Source organism: Microplitis mediator, chromosome 1, assembly GCF_029852145.1.
Source record: "Microplitis mediator isolate UGA2020A chromosome 1, iyMicMedi2.1, whole genome shotgun sequence".
NCBI lineage: Eukaryota > Metazoa > Arthropoda > Insecta > Hymenoptera > Braconidae > Microplitis > Microplitis mediator.
In genome coordinates, this window is record NC_079969.1 from 20,611,485 (window position 1) to 20,633,360 (window position 21,876).

General features: G+C 27.7%; 3 protein-coding genes across 5 annotated transcripts; 1 reads left to right on the top strand and 2 right to left on the bottom strand.

Annotated features, from left to right (window-relative positions):
- Positions 1–1,481: 1,481 nt before the first annotated feature.
- Positions 1,482–4,870, bottom strand: LOC130668087 (transcription initiation factor TFIID subunit 3-like). 2 transcript variants are annotated; one of them, XM_057470168.1, is made up of 2 exons: positions 4,852–4,870; positions 1,482–4,281 (listed from the first exon to the last, which is right to left on the bottom strand). In XM_057470168.1, the coding sequence occupies exon 2, from the start codon at positions 4,257–4,259 to the stop codon at positions 1,710–1,712; it is 2,550 nt and encodes an 849-aa protein (XP_057326151.1). In that variant the 5' UTR covers positions 4,260–4,281; positions 4,852–4,870; the 3' UTR covers positions 1,482–1,709. The 2 variants fall into 2 exon arrangements, with proteins under 2 accessions (XP_057326151.1, XP_057326143.1); XM_057470160.1 differs by lacking the exon at positions 4,852–4,870 and adding an exon at positions 4,373–4,528.
- Positions 4,871–5,647: 777 nt separating this feature from the next.
- On the bottom strand, positions 5,648–8,404 carry LOC130672322 (transcription initiation factor TFIID subunit 3-like). Of its 2 annotated transcripts, XM_057476850.1 has the most exons (3): positions 8,174–8,404; positions 7,376–8,085; positions 5,648–7,264 (listed from the first exon to the last, which is right to left on the bottom strand). In XM_057476850.1, exons 2-3 carry the CDS (start codon positions 8,058–8,060, stop codon positions 5,871–5,873), a joined length of 2,079 nt encoding a protein of 692 aa, XP_057332833.1. In that variant the 5' UTR covers positions 8,061–8,085; positions 8,174–8,404; the 3' UTR covers positions 5,648–5,870. The 2 variants fall into 2 exon arrangements, with proteins under 2 accessions (XP_057332833.1, XP_057332824.1); XM_057476841.1 differs by having other exon boundaries at positions 5,648–8,085.
- A 2,393-nt stretch (positions 8,405–10,797) lies between these two features.
- LOC130672331 (LIM/homeobox protein Awh-like) lies at positions 10,798–21,528 on the top strand. Its single transcript, XM_057476863.1, has 4 exons — positions 10,798–11,089; positions 11,226–11,554; positions 19,454–19,908; positions 20,931–21,528. Exons 1-4 carry the CDS (start codon positions 11,084–11,086, stop codon positions 21,128–21,130), a joined length of 990 nt encoding a protein of 329 aa, XP_057332846.1. The 5' UTR covers positions 10,798–11,083; the 3' UTR covers positions 21,131–21,528.
- Positions 21,529–21,876: the final 348 nt, after the last annotated feature.

Below are 21,876 nucleotides of genomic sequence, written 5' to 3' on the forward strand. Positions count from 1 at the left end.
TTAGAATATAATTTTAAAAAAATGTATGCTCATTAATGGTGGATAAATTTTTCAGTGTAATGTAAATACAAATTTTTACTGTCATAAATTTATATACATATATGAATATATTTTTTTTTCTAATCTTCTATGAGAATGGTAGTAGTAAAAAATAAAGACAGATCCTTAATATTTTCATTTCAAGTTTATTCGGGCGCAAAAGAAAGAACGCAGTGATAAAAGGCGTCAGTCCATTCCACTGATGATTTATGTGTCGGCGTTGCTACAATATAAACAGGTGCTTCAACTTATTCGAAAACCCAAAACCATTGAAATAGAATAAAAAAAAAAAAAAAAAACAATATAAGGTAAAAGACCTAGTACTCGATCAGAGAACTAGTACCCGATCATGTATTTGTACATCTATATTTAGTAAAATTTAGTGAATATAGATATACGAATACATGAGTAATCGGGTACTGATGGGTCTCTTACCTTTTATATATATATATGAAATAGAATAAAAGGGTTTGTGGATGAAATTTTATTTATTTAAAATTTTTTCCAAAACCACCATATATTTAAGACCTTCGCTATTTTGTCATAAAAATTTTTTGCACTTGAAAAAGTATTTAAAATTATTTTTATTAAATAATTAAAATATTTTTATAAATTTATAAATGTATAGTATTTATTAATGGAAATAGAAATTTTAATACATGGTTTTTTATATTTATAGATTTATACATACTGTTTTAAACAATTTTTTTTGTAATTTATTGTTAGTTTTCTTCCATACACAGCCAACTAAATATAATTGATGGAGTTAAATTTATTTATATTTAAAATTAATCGCTAGTTTTTTTTTTTTAATAAAATAATAATTAAATTGGAAAATTTTTTTTTTATTTTTAAATAAATTAAAGTGGTTTATAATTATCATTCTTACTTAATGTTTTCGTAATTTCATATTGAGCTTCTATAAATAATTTTGATAATTTACATTAGTGTCATTGTGGTTTAGAGTCAAATTTGTTAAAAAAAAAAAAAAAAATTAATAAATAAATAAACTTAGAAGTTTGTTGTTAATAAACTTATGATAAATATTTTTTACAATTCAAATTAATGCAAATTATTAAGTTTTTCGGTTAAAAAAAAAAAATTTCTATTGTGAAATTTGATTTACGCATTTGCGGTAAGTTAAAAAATATTAAACTTAATAAAAAAATTTTTAAATAAATTTAACAGCAGGATAATTAGCAGAAAATTTTCGAAAATTTAGATGAATACATTTTTTTTATTTTGTTCTTGATATATCTTTACAATTAAAAAAAAAAAAATTTAACATAATTAACGTAATTAATAAGATAATTTAATTTCAAAACGAAAAGTTAACAAAACCAGAATAATTAATTATCTGTAGAATAATAGATCAGACTTTAAAAAAAAATGTAAAAAAAAATCTGAAAATATATTTTTTACAGCAAAAAGACAAATCAGTTCATAATTAGTCCAAGAATACTCTAGAAATTATTTTTTTTGTCAATTAATAAATTATAAATCGAAACCACTATCCACAACTTATTTATACAAGTACTTATATATATAATTTTTAATACTAAATATTTATACCTTAGTCAAAAACAAAACTAACTTCTTAAAGAAAATTTAAATAATAATTTAATTTTGTATAAAAAAAACTAACTTGTATTACTATTTATAACAAGTTTCTATGCATTTATTTTAACTTTTTTTTTCTGTTTTTTTTTATCAGGAATAGATTCATTTTTTTTCGCAATACATATACTACAATACCAATTTTCATTTGGCGCCGGTGGTACATGCATTCCAATGCAAATCCAGTGGTACCAAGCATCACACTCATCACAACCAATCATCGGAGTGCCATCATCTTGTTTACCACAAGTAGGACATATCCAAATTTGTTGACCATCCGGGCCAACAATCGTTGGCGTAATAACTGGAATTACTTCTTTCACATGTTTTTCTGCGGCTTTTTCGCTCTTTAAACTTTTCTTCGTAACGCCGTCTGATTTAACTTTTTTAATCTTCTCTTTAACTGGTTTGGAAGTTGAAGCGGAAACTCCCAAACTTGATCCAGCTTTAACTTCGTCTACTTTCTTTGGCAAAGGCTTGAAAGTTATTTTCTTAACGATCGGATTTTCGGGAGTCGGAGGTCTCATTGCAATTGGATCTATTTTTAACATCAGCTTCGGGATTGTGTTTTCAACTTCCTTCTCCTTTTCTTTTTCTTTTTCCTTCTCCTTTTCCTTTTCCTTTTCCTTTTCTTCTTTTTCTTTTTCTTTCTTCTCTTTACGTTTCTCTTTTTTCTCTTTATCAGTTTTCTCCCGGTGCTTCTCCTTTTTATCCTTCTTCTTCTTCGACTTATCTTTCTTATCAATTTTATGTTTCTTTGATTTTTTGTCAAGTTTTTCAGGCTTCGCAACTGGATGATGAATCTCCTGATGCGGAGTTAGAATACTTTCACTAATTTTACTGATTCCCGTCCGCAGAGGCAAAATATCAATAGGATGTGGCTTAACTTCGTCAACTACTTCAATTTCTTTATTGCAGCTTTGAACGCGTTCAACTTTAATAGGATCTGGCAAAAGTCGTGGCTGCGGTAAAGGCAGTCGTGGAATCAATGGATGATTTATTGGATATGGTATCAATCCAGGGCCAGCAGGGAAAGGCGGAAATATTGGAAACGGTATCGTAGGTGGAATTATTGTGTCCTTTGGAAGCAAACTCTCTGGTGGTTTAAACTCTGGTGTTTTTGGGCGATCTAATTTTCTAACGACTTCTGAATCCGTTGAAATTCCAGGAACTTTTATTTCAGGAGTCTTAGGTACTGTTGGCGTACGTGGTGGTGACATGTCTTCATTTAAAAATGTATCAGAAGGACTTTGGACATCAACAAACTCTATATCCATAACATTGGATCCAGAAGATGCTCCCGGGTGTAATGAACCCAATTTTTCTTTTTCTTTATCTTTATCAATATCAATTTTTACCGCGACTGGCTCGTCGTCAATCTCATCAACAATTATTTCCGGCGAGCTTTCTCGTGACTGTAGTTCTTTGGCTTTAATCTCGGGAATAACTTGTGGAACTTTGTGTTCTTGTGGCTTTGATATTTTTTTGAAGATGTTGAGCTTTTGTTTATCGGGTTCGACAGCCAATTTTTTAATGTTGTCACTAAAAGTAACAGCAGGTTTTTCAACAGGAACTTTTAATGGAAATTTTCTCGGTCTACCCACCGGCCCCTTGGGAGGTTTCGGCACAGCATTTTTACCATCATTGACTTTTTTAGGTTTGACGGTGACCATTTTGTCCGCTTTAAATAACTCTTGATCCCGATCTTTCTTCTTTTTTGTTTCCTTGTCTCCTTTTTGATAGTCCAATTTTTTTTTAACCACTTTCTTTTCTTTTTCTTTTTCCTTAACTTTTTCTGGTTCTTTCTCCTTTTCTTTCATTTTCTCACCCTGTACCTCACAGGGAATCATCGGATATGAAACAGCTACCGGCGACTCAGCACGTATTTGAACTGGAGTACGTGATTCAGGTAATTTACCTTCACGTGCTGGTGACAAGAACCCTGATGTTGTCATCATAACACTCTGGATCTCACGCAACGTTTTAGTTTCATCGCTCATTCTAATACGTTTATCTGGACCAAAACTATCAAATAGAGCATCTCCAGGACGTTTTATTACCTCAGGTATTTGATTATTGATAACCGTACTCATTTGATTCTCAACTGACAAACCAATTGACGGATTTATATTTTGATTTAAATTTATATTTTCATCATTTTCAAATATTATTTCCTTTTTTTCTACAGGTGACAATTCCTCAAGCTTGGGATACATTGGAGGTAAATATTCAGGCACATGCATCGGACGTTTAATAACTTCACGACTACCAGGTTTCATAAAATTCAAATGATCCTCACGTGGTACCGGGTACTTTGGAATTTGAATTGCACATGGAATTGACCCAACGTTTTCGACATACTCTGCGAGTTGATTGAGATCGATGTTCATGTGTTGAAAAGCGAGACCAACGTCGTCGAGATTTACATCCGTACGTCCAAGTACTCCAGCATACTCGTGAGAAATATGGGCTAATTGCCACAAGTATTCGTGTAACAGATCAACCATAAATTCTAAAGGAGTTGAATGAATTGAACGCCAGCCTATAGATTGACAAATCTGTGCAACGATAATTTGCAATACTCCTCTTGAATATTCCGCCATATTTTCAAATTATTATTATTATCTATAAATAATATAAATTGCAAAATGTAAATTTTTTTTTATTAATTTACTAATTTAGTCGTAAATTAATTAATTGTTAAATTAAACCATACATTAAATTAAGATTTTCTCCATTTACTTTTAGGTTATATTAAATATTATTTAAATTTTGACTTTAAAATATATAAAAATATTTTCCGTGTCCTGCTTGTTTACATATTTATATGTAATGTTTTTTATAAAGATTTATTCAAATTTACTATTTTAAACAAACACTTTTATATAAATTCGTTATTTTTAATTAAATTATTCCTTTTTTTTTGTTTAATTTCACTAGTCACATTTTTTAAAACAACCAAACTTTTTTTGAGGTTATAATTAAAAATTTTTAATTACACTTGGAATTTTTTTACACTGCACAATTTATTTTTATACACTAGCAGAACGTTTTTTAAATAAATTAATAAATAAATAATTTATTATTATCATTAATTTACAATTACAATAGTCATCAACACATAAACATGATAAACTTAATGTATAACCCACATGCAGACAAGTAAATATCGGAATTAGAGTAGAATAATATTACCTGGTTGGATTTTTTTATGTTGGAAGTAGTAGGAGGAGTCACTTCGGGTTTGATGTTCCGAATAATTTTACTGGATTTCTAGTGGAGAGCGGAGATACACGAAGCTAAATGTCAAATGGAGCAGAGTTTATCCAGCTGTTGAATGTTGGAAGTCGATATTGTACCTGTCTGTTGGTAAAAGAGAAATCTTTAATTTGCGAGTAAATCGCGCAAAAATTCAAATTTATATTTAAAAATCTAAAATAAAAATTATCTTACTAATACTTACTATTTATTATAATATAAATTGAATATTATACATATGATATAAAAATTATGAATCAATTACATAAAAATTATCAGAAATTATTCATTGAGAAAAAAAAAATAAATAAATAAAAAAAAAAAAAAATTGAATGAAATTAACTTGAGTGATTGTAGCTGACAATTGGCATTTTTTTTAAATTTTATAATAAATAAATAAAATGTAAGTAGAATAATAATTAAAAAACGCGTTTTTAAATATAATTGAAAAATCAGTACGCAAATGTTTTTTAATTTCATTATTTTATTTAATTGATTGATTTATTCAAAATTTATAAATTGTTTCACGTCTGCTACATTGAAACTCATAAATTAATGTGTATAAATATAATTTAGAAATTAATAATGTGGTAATGAATAATCAGGCGTAAATTATTAATGTTTAAAATTATTTTTAATATAAATATTTTTATAAAATTAAATAACAATTATTTAATTTTTTATTTTTGAATCTAAATTCGCTTACGATTAATTAACTTTCAATTTCTTTATAGAATATATCCATACAAAAGTACATGATTATGTTTTCGTAACGAAAATAATTTTTTATTTTTAAACAAAAGTAAAGTTGTAATTTTGTTTTATAAACTTTAAATAAAAACTAATAAAATATATACTTATAAAATAAGTAATTTACTGTAGAGTATTAGCTAAGCCTACTGAAAATATGAGAAAGAAATTCTATTATCGACCGATTTTTAGTTCATGGATAAAACTTAAACTTTTCTCTGGTTCTTGTGATTAGAAATAGACTTTAGTCTTTTAGTAATACATCGCTTGCAGTACCAATTGACATCATGAGGGGGTGGTACGTGCATCCCGATACAAATCCAGTGGTACCAAGCGTCACAGTCATCGCAACCAATCATCGGAGTTCCATTATCTTCTCTACCGCAAGCTGGACAGATCCAAATTTGCTGTCCATCTGGACCAACTATAGTTGGAGAAATAACTGGAACAGTTTCTTTCACACGCTTTCTTATTGATTTGTTACCTTTTAAACTTTTCTTCATACAATCATCGGATTTAACTTTTTTAATCTTCTCTTTAACTGGTTTATAAGCTGAAGCGAACGGCTCTAATAAGCTGGATTCAGTTTTAACTTCATCGACTTTTTTTGGCAATGGTTTTAAAATTATTTTCTCAACAAATTGATTTTCCGTAATCAGGGGTTTTATTTCATTCGGATTAACTTTTAACCCTTTGAATTGACTACTAAAAATGTTATTTTTATTTCCATTGTTTTTGTTTTTTATTTTAACGGCGGTTTTCTTAACTGAATTTTTTGGCGTCATATGTTTTGATGCAGTAGAATCAAATTTTAACTGAAAATGAGATCTTACACTATTTATAGTTTTTAACTCTTCTTTCTTTTCGTCAATTTTAGATCGAGATTTTTTTATTGTCGTAGGTTTTGATGCAGGCGAATCAAGTGCAAATGTAACTTTTACGCCGTTGTCTTCTATTTTAATTTTTTTCATCTTCTTATTATTATTATTATTATTTTTTTTTTTTTCCGTACTAATTTCCACACAATTTTTTTCTTTCATGTCTGTCTTCGTTAGGGATTTATCCTTCGTGTCATTTTTATGTTTTTTCGAACTCTTATCAAGTTTTTTAGGACTCATCGTTGGGGAATATTGATTCTCCAGTCGCGAAATCGATGAAAGCTCAATAGCATTCCCAACTTTTGAATATGATGGCAACAGACTTTTTGTGATATATGATTGGCGCTTGCCAGTTTTTACTTCCTTACTACTTGAATCATATATTATGTTTGCATTTATACTCTTCATATCAGATTGAATTGATGGCAAAGGTAGACTTGTAATTGAAGGGGAATTAATTACATAAGGAATTAATCCCGGACCATCAGTAGGCGAAACCGGATACATAGAAAAATGCATTGTTGGTGCGATGCCAAAATCATTAAAAAGTGATTGTTCTTGTGATACTGACGCAAGTGATTCAACTTTGGAGATTTTTATCTCAGGTGTCTTGGGTATTTCTGGAGTACTTGGTGGTGTCATATCATCCTGTGAATATATATAACATGGAGTTGGCAATCTAATAAGCTCTACATCATTGTTACCGCTAAATCCTGGCGTATCTATAGATAATAAAGAATTTCCGTGATATTCATTAGTATCATTTTTAAGCTCCCCCATTTTATCATAAACTATAGACACCTCACTTGGAGAACATGATTCAGGTAATTTACCTTCACGAGCCGGTGACAAGAAACCTGATGGTGTCATCATCACACTCTGGATCTCACGCAACTTTTTAGTTTCATCGCTCATTTTAATACGTTTATCTGGACCAAAACTATTAAACAGAGGATCTCCAGGACGTTTTATTACCCCAAGTATTTGGTTATTGATAACCGTACTCATTTGATTCTGGACTGACAAACCAATTGACGGATTTATATTTTGATTCAAATTTATATTTTCATCATTTTTAAATATTATTTTCTTTTCTTCTACAGCTGACAATTCTTCAAGGTTGGGATACATTGGAGGTAAATATTCAGGCACGTGCATCGGACGTTTAATAACTTCATGACTACCAGGTTTCATGAAATTCAAATGATCCTCACGGAGTACCGGGTACTTTGGAATTTGAATTGCACATGGAATTGACTCGAAGTTTTCGACATACTCTGCGAGTTGATTGAGATCGATGTTCATGTGTTGAAATGCGAGACCAACGTCGTCGAGATTTACATCCGTACGTCCAAGTACTTCAGCATACTCGTTAGAAATATGGGCTAGTTGTCTCAAGTACTCGTGTAACAGATCAACCATAAATTCTAAAGGACTTGAATGAACTGAACGCCAGCCTATAGATTGACAAATCTGTCCAACAATAACTTGCAACACTCCTCTTAAATATTCGGCCATTTTTTAAAATTATTATTGTTATTGTCTATAAATAATAAAAATTATAAAATTCATTTACCAGATATCAAAAATCTATTTTGAATTAAATTAAAAACTGAATATTTGATTGGTACCATTCAAATAAAGAGGTTATGAAATTCCGCTATGCGATTTTTCCACCGAAACTTGTCATTGCTTTACTTTTATTGTTCTTCAAACATCGTCTGACGTAAATTAAGTTTTTTTGTAAACTTCAATTACATTTACTTGCTATAATTATTATTATAATAAATTCAAGAAAAAATACTGAAACTCTATTCTAAATGTTGGACAAGGAAAAAAAGTAGAAGAAGAAAGTGTAACAGGAAGACGATTGTGCTGCCAATGCTGCCATTCTTTTAAAAATACGAAATAATTATCACAAATAATAGTGACTACTTAATTTACATAAATTAAACATGCTATGTTCGTCACTTTATCGAATTACTTTACTGAGATAGTTATAACCAAATTAATGACTCAATTGTTCATAACTTATTATGATACTAAGGTTAGCTAACGTCTAATAATTTTTGGAATATTTTTCAAAGCGATAAATTTTTTTCTATGTGTGAATGTAACTGACAATTAAGAATTTTACAAATGTTGGAATAAATAAATAAAATGTAAGTAAAAAAAAAAAAAAAGATAAAATGCATATTCAAATAATTGAAAAATCAGCGCGCGAATTTTTTTAAATTTCATAATTTAAATTAATTTAATTATTTATTTGAAACTTATAAATTGTCTGATGTCTGCTACATTCACACTCATAGTTTTTTTTCTGTAATTGGTTTGATGAAAAAAAAATCCGAAAATTCATTGTCTGTTGACTTCAGCATCATAACTTATTCGATATTCGCTTATTTGAAAATTTTAATTTATTAGTGTTGTGAATTAAAAATTACTATACATTCTTATAAAACAATTGGCCAGTCTATTAAGTTTAATTCCTGATGACTGCAGATCATCGTCATATTTCATTAATTTTCTGGTTATTTTCCACGATTCAATCCACGATAAGTAAATTTTATTTTTATTTAATATTTTAAATTAAAGCTAATAATAAAATATTTGATAGTTACAATCTATATATATATATCTACTTACATATAAGTAGATACATAAATGATTATTAAATTAAAAAAAATAAATGATATTTATCAGCGTCTAAATATAATTTAAAAAAAAATTTGCGATAATAAATCATCTTATTCAGTGGAACATTAAGCTGTTCTATTGTCAATTTTTATATTCAATTCAATTTATATTTTAAAACTCATCTTCATATAAATAATTTTTTTTTAATACACAATTACAGATGTATCACCTGTATGCAACAATAAAATATAAAAACCCACTATAACAATCTAATCGCCGACTAATCGAATTTAATTACAAAAAAAAAAAAAATTTTTTATTTTTCATACAGACTTTGAAAAATTACTATTCAATAATGGTCGGATTTTTTTTATTCAACGTATAAATTAATTTATGAAAACAAATCATAAAAAAAAATTATTATGAATTTTTCACGACAAAATAGGAACTTGAGCTGAAAATTTTTTTTTTTTTTTAATAAAATGAAAAATAGTTTTATAGTTTAATGCTATAGTAAAAAAATATATATATTATATGTATGTATATATAACGTAATAAAAAACAATGAAATGTAAGATTGAGAGAGTGTAAAGAACCTGAATGGGCGTGATAAAAGGCGGAGTTTAAATCCCCCTTTTTTTACCTCAGCAACAAACTGAAGGCGAATAAAAAACTAAAACAAGAAAAAAATTTAATAATTATTTATATTTGAAAATTCCTATATTCTTATATTACTTATAAAGTTTAAATAATTTTACGTTATCATTAAACATAAATCTCAAAATTAACGAAAAACAAAATTTATCTTCTTCACTACAAGTATTTAAAAATGAAAAATTAAAGAGATTAATTTAGTTTTTTTCATAAACTATTTGAAACATTCAATTATAATTTAGAAATTGATATGTTGAGTAATTCATTGATTGTGTATTGAATGAATGAATAATTGTTCCAGTGTATAGCCGCATGTACGACCTTTTACACTTTTTGCCTTTACATCGCAACTGCTTCCTTTCTTTATCTGCTTTTCATTGTGCGGCTGTGGCCCGACTTGTGCTTATACTGTACTGTACCATTACGGTGATACCCTATCCTCCACCTTGGCTGTGGGGGTATAGGGGCAAGGAAAACCACAGAGAAAACCATTGCCAGTACAGTTCGGTTTGGGTGAAACTCCAGTGGTCGATAAAATTCCCATTTTACCGATCACTGGATCTTCATCCCGCGCCTAACGGTCAGAGACCTTCGTTCGAACCCAACGCGTGGCTAAACGGTCACCCAGCCAAGTAGTGGCCATGCTCAATGCTACTTAACTTCGGTGATCGCCCGAGCCACGCGTGTGCCGAACGGCTGCCTCAGCCGCTTATTGATTGTGTATTTAATGGCATTAAATTTTTATGTAGGATTGTATGCAGGTCGTATTAATTTGATTTAGTAGTGCAATGTTTGATCCTTTGGACTAAACTGTAGATCCTGCAGACGTTGTGACTGTAGTCCTTCCATTCCATTTCCCTTGGAATTACCCCCTCTTAGTAAATTCTAAATGCACATACTGGTTGTGTTTCGTTACTGCACGTGCTAGTCACACCGAAACAAACTGATGGTAGTAGGGGAGATTCGAGGATGCCAGTCTTTCCCCGACCACGACACTGAAGAGATCCTTTGACGTGATCCGATATTTTTTATAATTTCTTTCGTTAAAATATATCATTTTTTTTACTTTTTCATTTTTCCAACCTACTGATATATTTTTTTGTTTTAAATTATTTTAATAAAAGTGCATTCAATTATCTTGTTGAGTGTTTTGGAGTTGATTGAAAAGTCATTAATTAATAAATTAAGTGTTTTTTGAAAATGGAAATAAATTTAATATAAAATTGTTAATTGAAATATTTGACATTAAAATGAAGGTAAATTATTTTTTTATTTCTTTTAATAATTAATGAGCCGTCGGATACAATAATCAATATAAATTATATAAAAAAAATAATTGATGTGTTTAATTTCAATTAATTAATTTTAACAAAATGATTTTTTTTTTTTTAGATGGAAATTCAAACTGACGAGAGCTCTTTGGACTTAATCAGTAGTCCAAGCAGTATATCAAGTGTTAAAAAAGAACTAATAAATAATAATAATAATAATAATAGTTTGAGTAGTCTAAATAGTAATGGAGAATCATTGGATAATGAGAGTATTGACATGAACTGTGGTAGATGTGGTGAAAGTATTAATGAACGTACAGTGCTTTGTGTTGGGGGTAGAAGGTGGCATTCTAAATGTCTAAGATGTTATGTTTGTGCTCGATCACTTAACGATCAACATTCATGTTTTCTAAGAGGGATGAAACTATACTGTCGACATGATTACGTACTGTAAGTACACATTATTTTATTATTTATAAGTTTACTTTATTTTTAAAATGATCTAATTATATTCTCATTGTTGGCAAGTCTTTTTTACACAAACGTATAAAAATATATATATATATATATATCTATATATATAATAAGAAAAAAAACATTTGTTATTATTATCACTTTCCATCATTTTGCTATTATATCTCAATATTAATCGTATTAAATAACAATCCTGTATAAGTAGACCAATTACGTAATAATAGTATTCTAATTAAATATCTGAATAATTTTGATGTTAGAACAAAAGTTGAGATGAATTTTAATTGTACTCTAAAGTAAATTATATTTCTTTTATTACTTATTAAGTCGAAGGAGTTAGAAAACTAGTGTAAGCAGGTTAAAATAGTCGTGAGATGAATATATAAAAATATGTACGAAAGTAATAATTAAATTAGACTTTTTTGTATATTTTTTTAAATATTTATCAGTAATTAATATCTACAAGCATCGAAACTTATACCCGACTAGAAAAAAAGTTGTAAGACCTATCGGTATCTACTTGGGTTCCCTATAGGGATGTAACGCATAGCCCAAGATGATCCCAAACACGGGTAATCCATATTGAGTGCCGATTGGGTATACCCAACTGTTTCCCGATGAGGCATACCCTATAGGGTTTCAATTGTGTACACCCTACAGAAACTTTAGGCCAACCCAATAAAATCCCAGTAAAATCCCAACATACAAAAAATTTGCTTAAATAAATTTTTTATTTAAATCCTCTCATTCCAGTACAATTTTTTTTTGCTTATTCAATTTTCGAAGAAGACCATGGCCATCCCAATCACGAGCTCCTCGTAATACTATCTGTTATTTTGTCATATGACAACCAAGAGCTTGAAACGATATCAATATTTCCTTTTGAACTGTTGTCCAAAAAAAGAATCAACTTAAGTTTATGACTTTTTCTGAAATAAATACAAAGATTGTTGCCGATTTCAATTTATATTAGTGTTAACTAACAAAAAAAAACGGTCTATCGGTTGACCCTGCGGACCAGCCCCAAAACTTCCCGCTGTTTTCGAGCTCCTTGAGCTTCGATCTCAAAAATACATTTGTATGCCATTGTTTTCAAAAAAACCATTCTTTAGCATATTTCTTTCTCCCACAATATCTCGTGAACGAATTAACCGATTTTGATGGTTGAGGCGGCAATCGATGCGATTTTTTAAGTTCTAGAGCTGATTAGATTCTGAAATCGAATGATTCAATTTTTTTGTAGATATCCGAAAAAAAAAACGTTTTTCACTATTTTTTTAATCAGCGATATCTCGTAAACGAATTGACCGATTAAGACGGTTGAGGTGGCAATCGACGTGTTTTATCAAGTTCTAAAGCTGATTAGATTTCGGAATCAATCCATCGAGCAAATTAAAAGCTATCCAAATAATACATTTTTCAAAAAATTTTATTTTGGAAATATCTCCTACGCACCCAGAAATTTTTGCATGAGAAATTATTCCGGATTTATAAAGGCAGGGAGCCACCGATTGGCGACCGTCTTTTTCTTCTCATGCAATAATTTCTTGCGACAAAATTTCTCAGCAATAATTTCTCAAGGCATGTTTTCTTGAAGAATTTCAAGGCAAATAATATATAGCGAGAAATTTTTGTGACGGATCAATTTTTGTTTGAGTAATTATTGCTGAGAAATTTTTGCATGAGAAATTATTCCGGATTTATAAAGGCAGGGAGCCCTACCGATTAAGCTCAAAGTTTTACAGTTTTAAGATTTTAACAAGCCGCGTCGAATGAGACCTCAAAGATCAAAATTGGTTTATCCGTTCAAGAGTTATGAACATTTACATACATAGATACGTACGTACACACATACATACACTCGGACATCATCGTAAAATTAGTCAGGATAGCTTCCTAGAACCTCAAAACGTCAAAATCTGATGAAAATTCGATTTTCGTAAATTGGACCGAAACCAATAACTTCCCGAATTTTTGAAAATTTACAATTTTCTTAGCGGGAAGTTAAAAATTAATTATTTCACAAATTTTTACGTTGCACGAGACATAATTTTTATAACCTATATTCACTATACTAGCACTTTAATATTATTTTTATCAATTGTATTGCACTGCACTAGCACTTTATTATTATTATTATTATTATTATTATTATTAATTATATTGCACGGTATTGTATCTGTAAAGGATTCAAAAAATTACGTCTTGATGATGTTACTTAAACCTTTACCAATGCAAGAGTCACGTGTATATTCTTTGTTTTTTTCTGTATTTTTAAGGTTTAATCAGTTTTTTTTATTTTTTATATTAAAATACATAATAAAACGTAAATATTTTGCATTTAAAAATTATTTTTAATTTTTAAAAGTAAATTTTTTTTTTATAAATTTCATGTTTAGTTTTCCCAACGTGTTCCCAATTATTTCCCAATTGGGTAAGACCAACAGCAAGGTATTAATTTTGACGTTGGGTCATCCTAACAAGTTCCCAAAAATATCCCAATCGAGCCAACCCATTATCGAGTCATGAATTTTAGCATTGGGTTTTCCCAACATGTTCCCAATCTTATCCCAATCGGGTAAACCCAATCGCGATTTTTTATTTTAATGTTAGGCGTACCCGATATGTTCCCAATCATATCCCAATAATAGGGATAACCCTATCGGGCTTGCCCTATCAATGTATGCTTGGGGATAATTTCTTGTCGATATGTATATAAATACGTAGGCGGGCTATCAATTTTGATTTTTAAAAATTTTTATTGAGGATTTAAAAGTTTTTCTCTTTTTTTTCTCTTTAAGACATTAATTTTATTCGGCAGATTGAATAATAAATAAATAAATTTATTTAAAAATTAAAGTTTCCAAGTCCACTTAATTTGAAAACTTAAAGATGGGATTTAAAATCGACACTGCGGTTTTTTTGAATTATTTTATATTTTTTAAATTAAAAAATTTGATTATTTTTATTTTTTTCTTTTCTTAATTACGGTTTTAAAACTGGGAAAAAAACGAGCCGAAGCAATTAAATTAATTACTCAAAGAAAGTACATCCTTTACTTAGCTCCAATGGATCATCATTATATAAGTATTAATATAACCCTAGCGAATTTGTTTGTACAGAATAAATAACTAAAACATACGTGGTATTTATTTCGGTAGGTATATTTTTGATATAATTCTCATAATGTATCAAAATTATATTTAGTATTTAATTTTTTTTTTTCAATTAATATTCAATAAAAGTAAATAAAAATTGAATAAAGGAGGGCCAAAGGAAAATCTTCGAAATCATCTACTTGATTCTCTTTTGATAGTCTTGAAGTGTAAAACCGGTAATATTATCATCAACACAATACCAAAAGACAATCAAAATTACATGGAGTTAAATGACTACGTGATAAGTCATATAATTATCCTTTGGTTCTCTTCGATTGTGGAAAACAAGGGAAAGTCAAAAAAATTAACAGAAAATTAATTCTTCGACTCGAGTAGACCTCTTTCGAAAAAATTTTCCGGATCAATAATTAAAAATTATTAGCAAAAAAATTTGAAACTGATTAAAACACTTATTTAATTCATGAAACAAGTAATAATTTTCTATTTTAAGCTTCAAGGCTTATATAAGAATTTTTCAAATGAAACCACAATTCAAAAATTAAATGAACAAATGATTAATACAAAGTATTCATAAAAAATATAATTTTAATTACTTGGCTATGATTCATATATATATATACACTCTTTTGCGATGAAAAACATATACACTACCAATTTACAATACAAACTATTGCTCCAATTTATTGCACGTATTACTTATTTACTATAATAAAGTTGCGCATAATTATAATAAACAAGATTAAATCAATCATTATATTTATTATATATTAAATAACTGCAACCTATATCTAATAAAAGAGCTTATAACATGACATTTAACCAGTGATACAACCGATAGGTTTTAGAAAAGACTTAAGACTGGCTACTTCAGTAGGCATCGAAATCCGTGAATAATCATTTGTTTATCTTAAATCACTGTAAATAAGAAGCATGACAGTGTTGTTATAACTTACAAGTGATATCTTTCGGAGTTTCAGATTTTAAACCTGTTTGACATTTAACTTATATACATATATATGTATCCTATCCTAAGCTACTCCACATAAATACATCATCTCGTTCTTAAATCGGTCTTCAGTCCGGATTTCACTGACACTGACACATATCATCATACACTAAATTCAAAACCAAAACTATATCTCTAAACTATAACAGAATAAAAACACATATATATCTCAATGAAATAGGGATTATTATTATCACGTGGGCTCATGACTTGCTAAATAGAAAATTTCATTTTAGTTTTCGTAAACCCAAGACCTTTTACTTTTTTACATCAACCAAAAATAAGGTAGCGTTTAAAAAAAAGAAAAAAAAGTCTCAAGTCATTTCTTTAAAATTTTTTTTATATACATATATATTTTATCTTTTGAATAAAGTTATATATTTCTTATAAGTGATTTCTTAATGTCAAACGAATGACAATCGTGTGAACAATTTTTTTTTTTAAATATATATATGTAACAATTGAATAAATCTTTTGAAATAAATACTGAAAGGATTGAAATAAATAAGTATTCTAAAAATTTTTTAATAAATTATTTTTTTATGCGAATGAAAGAAAAAAAAATTGATATTGATATTAAAATAATTATTCATATATATTTATATATTTATTGAGAGAAAGAAAATAAGTTGGGCAACATATTTAAAAAAGAATGTGGAATTAAATTTAAGTTCGTGGCATGTACATATTTAATATTGGAGAAATCGATGATATTTTTTTTCATTGACATAAATATTATGTAGATGTGATGGAGTATTTCTATGATGTAATTAATGATCTTTCGAACACCAATCGTGTGTCTGACACTTCGCCGCTGGGACCTCACATGCTGTGATAGCTTATTGGTATTATATATTACACATCAAAGAATCCTCTGCTCAATATACATGTGATTTGTATTATATTTAATGATGATGCACACGAGTGATCACTTATGACCTATAAGTCAATAAGTCTAACCTATTCGCTGCATTTTTTAGTCTTGTCATTTAGATGATTAGAGAAAGTGTGAACTTATCAAATTTATTTTATTTTTAAAATCAATTACTTATATAAAATCTTTTATATAAATGATTTATAATTTTCATTATTTATTTGATTTTGGTAATTTTTTAATTAATATTTTATATTATCGATTGTTATATATTTTATCAATAAAAAAAAATTTTTTTAAATTATTGATTCCGAAAATAAAATTTTTAATATCGTATAGTAACGGGTTCGGCTAGTTAAGATTTAAAAGAACAATTGTAAAAAAACTAAACGAAAAAAAAATTATATATCTAACATATGTAGAAGCTGATTCAAAAAATAGTTAAAACATGAATCTGACGACTGTCAATACAACTGAAACGAATTTGAGATATACTATGTAACAATAATTGCATGAGAATCATGATAATAATAAACGACCTCACACCGAATAATATCAATCCTTTTATGTGTGTCTGAAGTCGTAAGAACCTCAACTAAACTCTTACGACTATACTTTTTTTCTTGCATTCTATTCTACATATGTGGGTGCCGAATTACAAGAGTCATGGATAAGTCATTCTAGCTTCTCCTCCTCTTTTACCTCTTTTTTTATTTCTATCTCTTTCACATATATATAAGTGTTGGCTGTTATGTTATGCTTGATGTTGAATCGAGACTTGAAGTGTCAGGATAAAAAAGAGTCTTCATGGAGAAATAAAGAGCAAGAGAAGAATTTGCCTCGTAAGGGTCGTGCGGCCAGCTGTGATCCCCTTTTGATCTTATATATATATATAACATATATTATATACATAGTCACATATATAAGTATCTTTTACCCGTGAGAGCCGACTCTTAATTAATAAATGTTACTATTATTATATATTTATTTATCGAAATATTATAAAAATTCCCTTCGAACTGGGGATTTCCAATCATTTTATTAATTAGTATCTAAATTAATATTTATAAAAAAAAATTTAAGTTTTGAATTGTTAAAAAAAAAAAGAGTGAAATGAACAAGTCGGATCGACTTGATAAAAAGCTGTTTTAAAAATTGAAACGATAATTCCTTGAGTATGTGTATGTGGAATATGGATGTATGTACACAAAGGTATGTGTGTATTTATATGTTTAATATATATGTGGTTGCTTAACTTAATCCCCGAGTGACTTATAGGACCGACCCATGGAAGAACAAATGAATAAATTAGGGCGGGGCGGTATATGGTAGCTGCCGTACAGCCCTTGAAGATTTATATAGATACCCCTTAGGCGGTGCCAATATATATATATATATATATATATATATATATATATATATATATATATATATATATATATATATACACATATACATATGTATACATTTGCTAATATTATAAGCATACCTTAATATTTTTTTATTTCTTCTTTTCTTTCTTCTTCATCATATATTTCGTATACATTTATATATTCATCTTTACAGATACTTTTAAATGCATACCCATATACATAAACTTATTAGATTGTTGTATTTATATATTTTATCATACCTAAATATATAATTTTATTTATTTAAAAAAATTTAAACTACAGAAGTTAAGTAAAAAAATTTTGTCAATGTTGATATTAAATTTTTTTTTTTTTTTTTTTTTTTACAGATGAGTTACAATAATTCTAATAAATATTTTTTGAATTAATAAGTGAAATATAATTTTGCATAAGTCAGTTAGATTTTTGTGAAAAAAAAAAATAAAAAAATAGTGTGACAAATTTATTTATTTATTTTATCATTTTTTCGACGGTTTGTCTAGGCGTGATCGAGGATCATTATCATAATAAATAGACAAAAGATATTATGGATGACTTAACATTCTAGTTACATAAAAAAATTTATCTCGTGGATTAACTTTGCATATTTTTTCATACATCAATAAAAAAATTTATATGCACATATATTAATATATTTTATTTTATTATTACTGTTAAAAAATCCGCAAGTTAATTTCGAACTGTCATTGCTAAATTTATTTAGTGTTTTATTTTAGTAAAAATAAATTAAATTTATTTAGAGTTAAATTTAGTTGGTTTTGTTTTGATCTTAAATAAGTATGAGTTTTCCAATTAAAGTATTTTTTAAATTTAATCGAAATTTTATAATATTGAATTTTGGATTATGATTTTGATTTATTCTGACTCATTTTACCCCTGTTTTATCAAACTTTACATTTTTTTAAAATAATTAATTTATTATATATTATTAAATAAAATTAAAATATTTTTTTTAAGAATTCAAAATAGTAATTAATTAAATTACGAATCTTCGTATTGAAGAAATAGTGAAATGATTACGAGATAATTTGGGAATAGTGTCCTTGGACGGATTCAAATTCATAAATGAATATTGATATAAAATAATTTTAAAAATAATAATTAATTCACTTAATTAACGATTCTAATTAAGAAATCCATATGAAATAGTATAATTAACTTTCGAATAAATATATAAGTCAAAATAATAAATCAAAACTTGCAGAATTAATGTCGGAGGATATAAATTTTTATATTTAAAATATTGATAATTTATTATAAGCATGCACAGTAATTGAAATCAGCACAATAAATTATAGAGCAAAAATAATTTTTTTGAGTATCTCGTCATACTCCGGAAATTTTATTGTTTTTTTTATTTAAATTATGTCAGAATTTTGTAAAAATTAAATATATGACAAAAAAGTAATATTTTGTATTTATTTTTCTTTAATTAATATTAAAAAATTAAATAATTTGTTTTAGAACATTTGGAATAAAATGCGGGAAATGTGATCGAAGCGTTGGAGCTGGAGATTGGGTACGGCGAGCAAAAGAACGAGTTTATCATCTGGCTTGTTTTGCTTGCGACGCTTGTTCAAGACAACTTTCAACTGGAGAACAATTTGCTCTGTTGGATGCTCGATTACTTTGCAAATCCCATTATTTGGATATAGTTGAAGGAAACAATACTTCATCTTCGGAAGACTGTGATTCGGAAAATGGCGGAAAGTGTAGTAAAACAAAACGAGTGAGAACGACCTTTACTGAAGAACAGTTGTCTATTCTTCAAGCAAATTTTCAACTAGATAGTAATCCTGATGGTCAGGATCTGGAAAGAATTGCTCATGTTACTGGTCTCAGTAAAAGAGTTACTCAAGTTTGGTTTCAAAATTCAAGAGCCAGACAAAAAAAACACAGTGGGAAAGTTAAAACACAAAGTAAGTTTTTTATTAACAAAAAAATTTAATTTGTTTAAGTTTTTTTTTTATTTTATTTACAAATAGAGGAATAGGTCATTGTAATTTTTAATGGTTCAAAAGATTTAGCCCGTTAGTCATTAGTTTAATTTGGGTTTATGTGTTCTTCACTTGTAGACTATATAGAAGTGATTTAGTATAAAATTCAGGGTTACGGGGACTCAGTGTGTGTTAGCTGAACACATCGTAATTTTATAAAATTAACAAATTTAGTTTTAATTTAATTTAATTGAACTAGAAAATGCAGTCAATTTAAAGTTGTAAAAAAAAAAAAAAAAATTTTTTTTAAAACAAAATCCGTTGTTTTTTTTTTTCGGTTAAAATTTTTTAGCAATCGAAATTTAAATTTACACAGAAGAAGTATAGTTGAAAAATTAAATATATATATATATATATATATATATTATATATGATTTCTTATAGTTTCAAATATCAACAATGTCTCTCTACTTTGAAACTGTAAAAATTACATTATTTCTGAGGCGTAGCAATTATGACAGTTTTTTCTATCAACTGTAAATTTTTCAAGTAAGAAAAGTTAAAAAATAATAAGTAACTGATATTTTAAAGTTTCATTCAACTAAAACTACATTAGAAACTGTAAAAATTTTGTATCTGTAATTGTAATTTCTTTATTACAAGAAGTAGCATCAATTAGTACAGTGCAAATTATAATATTTTAAGTTTTTTATATGAGGGCCCTGTTTTTGCACTAAAAACTGTAATTTTTCCGTGTACATTATAAACTCCAAAATGTTTTCAAAAAAAAATATCTAATTAATTTAAAAAAAATTTACTTCAAGTATTCAATCACATTTTTACTCCACTGATAATTACTATTCAAACCATAGACCAGACATAAAATAACACCAAAAAAATTTCTAAAAATAAACAACCACGCGTAAAATAAACAAAAATCTATAGTAACCCTAATCTCTAGTAAATACAAGCAGAAGGTTATAATAAAATAAAATAATTTACAGTGCATCAATCTTCACCAGTATTACATCACCATCCAAGTGATCTCTATTCCGGGGGCGTGAACATGGGCACTTACTTCACCGGCTACCAGGGTAGTAGCACAAGCAGCGAGAGTCCCGACAGTCCTCTCACACCCTTGACACCACTGACGCCGTTGACCCCAACAACGCCTACCCATTTGCAGCCCCAATTTTGTCACTAAAGGGATATATTATTTACGGGCTCCTCGATCCCATTCCCGTTCTCATTTCATTCCAAATCCAAAAGACGTATAAATATCACTCTATGTTACTTTTCTTTTAAAATTCTCTACCCGCTGAGAGACACTTTTTTCTACGTTTCTTCTGTAAGAATAAGGACTTTCTGGAGTACAATTGTTTTGAGACTCACCAGGTAGTCTTTTTTTAAACACAAACACTGCTCTTAAGAATACGCTGCGGGATAAAGAAAATAAAAAAAAAATATATATATCCATATACATATATATTATTGCATTTTTTAAAAATTCAATAGCATTATTAATAACCGTGAATAAAGCAACATTGTGTATATTTATATTATTCTTAAGTATTTACTGTACATATTATTAATTATTTGTAAATTTTTTAATTTTTTTTTTATTTTTATATTTTATTGTGAATTAAATGTTTCAATTATTATTTTATAATGCGATTAATAATTAATCGTACTTATTAATAAAAAATCTTTTATTGTTATATATTTGTTTATTTATTTATTTATAAATTTATAATCCTTATTGATTTAAAGGTATGAAATAAATAAAATAATAAATAATTATTTGCGTGCAATATATTCATAGATTACAATAGTTTATACAATATTTACATTTTATATAGTCTCCATACTCGAATAATTTTTTTTTTTTATAAAGATTCAAAATTTATTGAGTATTTATATTTATCTATTAATTGTGCAGTTATTTATTTC

Coding starts and splice junctions, on each gene's coding strand:
- LOC130672322 (XM_057476841.1), bottom strand. CDS start 8,060: ATGGCCGAATATTTAAGAGGAGTGTTGCAAGTTATTGTTGGACAGATT.
- LOC130672331 (XM_057476863.1), top strand. Junction 11,555..19,453: donor TGTCGACATGATTACGTACT/GTAAGTACACAT, acceptor AATTTGTTTTAG/AACATTTGGAATAAAATGCG. Junction 19,909..20,930: donor TGGGAAAGTTAAAACACAAA/GTAAGTTTTTTA, acceptor AATAATTTACAG/TGCATCAATCTTCACCAGTA.
- LOC130668087 (XM_057470168.1), bottom strand. CDS start 4,259: ATGGCGGAATATTCAAGAGGAGTATTGCAAATTATCGTTGCACAGATT.